The sequence below is a fragment of the Lipotes vexillifer genome, unplaced genomic scaffold (assembly GCF_000442215.2).
Source record: "Lipotes vexillifer unplaced genomic scaffold, Lipotes_vexillifer_v1.1 scaffold39, whole genome shotgun sequence".
NCBI classification, from domain to species: domain Eukaryota; kingdom Metazoa; phylum Chordata; class Mammalia; order Artiodactyla; family Lipotidae; genus Lipotes; species Lipotes vexillifer.
In genome coordinates this window covers 367602-370126 of record NW_006787038.1, presented here as the reverse complement: position 1 = coordinate 370126, position 2525 = coordinate 367602, and the positions used below count along the sequence as shown (strand labels likewise).

Genomic DNA, 2525 nt, shown 5'->3' with positions numbered 1-2525 from the left:
GAGGAGCAGACAGCCTGACAAAGCCCAGAGGGGCGGGCAGGCTCCAGCACCCGTACTGACGGTGGCGGGGGGCAGGCAGAGATCCTGGTGTGAGCCCACAGGCTCCTGGACAAGGGTTTGGCCTCCACCGTGAGGCGGGACCTCAGGCCTTTCATGACCTGAGTGCCAGATCAGACCCACTAAGTGCCATGAGAGCTACTCAGCCAGTGAGGGAGTCAGGCCAGGAAGGAGCAGGTAAGAGACCCTTGTCTCAACTGTCTGTGGACCCCGGGAGGAGCCCCACCTCTGCTGAGGTCATTGGCATCAAAGACGCCTGTGACGGGGTAGCAGGTCGTGCCATCACCACCACACTGCAGACACTTGTCCTCCTGCTTCGACGAGTCCAGGTTGTGGTCACAGCCGACAACCTGCCAGGCAGAGATAAGGGGAGATGGGACAGACCAGAGTGAGTCACGGTCACACCAGGACTTGAACTCTGGCTGTGTAGCCAGGTCCAGGAGGTGCAGTAAACATTCACTAGCCATGGAGGCCGAGTAAACCTTGAATCTGGCCTGTGACTGACAATCCACCTCTTCTGACTACTCGGCACCGTGTCCCCTTCTCTGGCAATAGCACCTCATTTCCTTCCTTTGTGGGACCCACCTCTCTCCCACAGAGTTTGCATACAGTTCCCCAACAGTGGCTTCGGGCCAATCAGCGGGTTGCTCACAGTGGCTTCGGGCCTTGCTCAAAGCTCACAGGGGGAGCCCCAGGCCAGGACAAGCCAAAGGCAACCCCAGGTTGCTGGAACTCCTGGGAATAGGGCGCCCTGTTCCAGGGAGTTGCCAGGCTGGGACAACTGAAGCCTGGGCTGCTGGGCCATCTTCACACCTCATCAGAAGAACCTGTCTGCCCCTAAGCTGACCGAAGAGACAAGGAGAGAGATGTTTCCAGCATCATCATTCAAGCACCTGCAGCCAGCCAGCCATCCCCTCCCTCAATGGCATTTTTTTTTTCTTAAGTCAGAGAGAGTCAAAGTCATGAGAGCCCCTGGCCTGCTGGTGCGGGGCTGGGCGACGTCTGCAACAGGCCCCAAGCCATCTGGTGGGGGTGGGGGCATAACTTACCCGGCAGTTGCCATCCACGCAGATGTCCCGTTTGCCAGGCTCGCAGGGTGTCCCGTCTATGACGGCCTCCCTGTGCTTGTAGTAGAAGCTCTCCCCCTTGGGAATGCAGTTCAGTTCACATTTGTTTGGGGCTGCGGTGAGCAAGAGGGGAAAGCTGAGAGGCTGAGCGAAGTTCAAGGCCTGTCCTAGTAACAGCGAAGTGTGGGCAGGAGCCAGAAGCACGCGCGCCCATGACTGGGAGGGGCCTACAGCGCCGTACATACTCCCAGTGGCTCAGAATCCCACCCCCAACCCAGGGAGAAGGGATGCTCTCCCCGAAACTGCTGCATCTCTGGGAATCCCTGGGAATCAAGTCAAAGAAAAATCCCAAAATAAGGAAAAAACTAGACATTTGAAGAGGTCTATCTCAGCCTTATTATTTGTAATAGTCCAAGTTTTAACAATCAGCTACTCTATTATCTATCACTAGAATATTACGCATGTTGACTGTGCTATTAAAAACTATGATTATGAAGACTAGACAGTAATGTGGGAAGATGCTTATAACAGAGTGCAAAGTGATACTATGTAATAACTACAAACATGTAAACAGAGAGAGAATAATGTGAAAAAGGCTAGCATGAAATGCTAGCCGGGATCCTATGAAAGAGATAGGGTTAAGGTTATTTTCTTGTTTCAATTTTTATATTTATCTAAATATTATATACACATTGTTTAAACAGCCCAGAAGTGCTAACAGGATTGTAATCACCTCCACCCAAAGAAGGCATCCCTCAACAACCCTTTTTAAACTTTCCTCTGTGTTCTAATTTTTCTATAACATATATTTAAATTATTTTCAACATACCCTCACCTTAGGATCCAGGAGGAGCAATGAATGCAAACCACCCCACTGGGGCCGCCTCGCTCTGGCCAAGACCCCTTCCCCACCCCAGAGCACACACAGGATTATGTTTACTGATTTGGAATCCCGAGTGCCATTGAGTTTCCAGGAGTCATCCACAGTGAGCAGTGAAAACTACTACTCAGATGGATTATCCTAAGGTATGTTCTGACTCATCTAAAAGGTTTTAAGTACACACGTTAGTGTTTTTTGTTTGTTTTCTTGAACTGTATTGCTCTAAAAATTAATGACCTACATCTTCCACAAATTTACCCAGAGCCGGGTTCCGGCCCCAGAGACTCTGAGTAAACGAGCTCTTGCCACATCAAGCCCCCTGCAGCCCAGCCTGCAGTTTGCCCAAATCCAAGCACAGACTCCACGCGCCACCTCGCACCCCACCCCCGGCCCGGCCCCCCACCATGCCTCCTGCCACGTGAGGAATGCTTCCGGAGCAGGCCAAACAAAAGAAGTCTCTAGGGCCTCCCTGGTGGCGCAGTGGTTGAGAGTCCGCCTGCCGATGCAGGGGACACGGGGTC

General features: G+C 52.4%; 1 protein-coding gene across 1 annotated transcript in view; it reads right to left on the bottom strand.

Moving 5' to 3' along the window:
• Window positions 1-2525, bottom strand: part of PAPLN (papilin, proteoglycan like sulfated glycoprotein) — a 31769-nt gene that overhangs the window by 21880 nt on the left and 7364 nt on the right. The window contains 2 exon segments of the mRNA XM_007459785.1: window positions 284-407; window positions 1107-1237. Coding sequence (XP_007459847.1) covers window positions 284-407; window positions 1107-1237 — 255 coding nt within the window.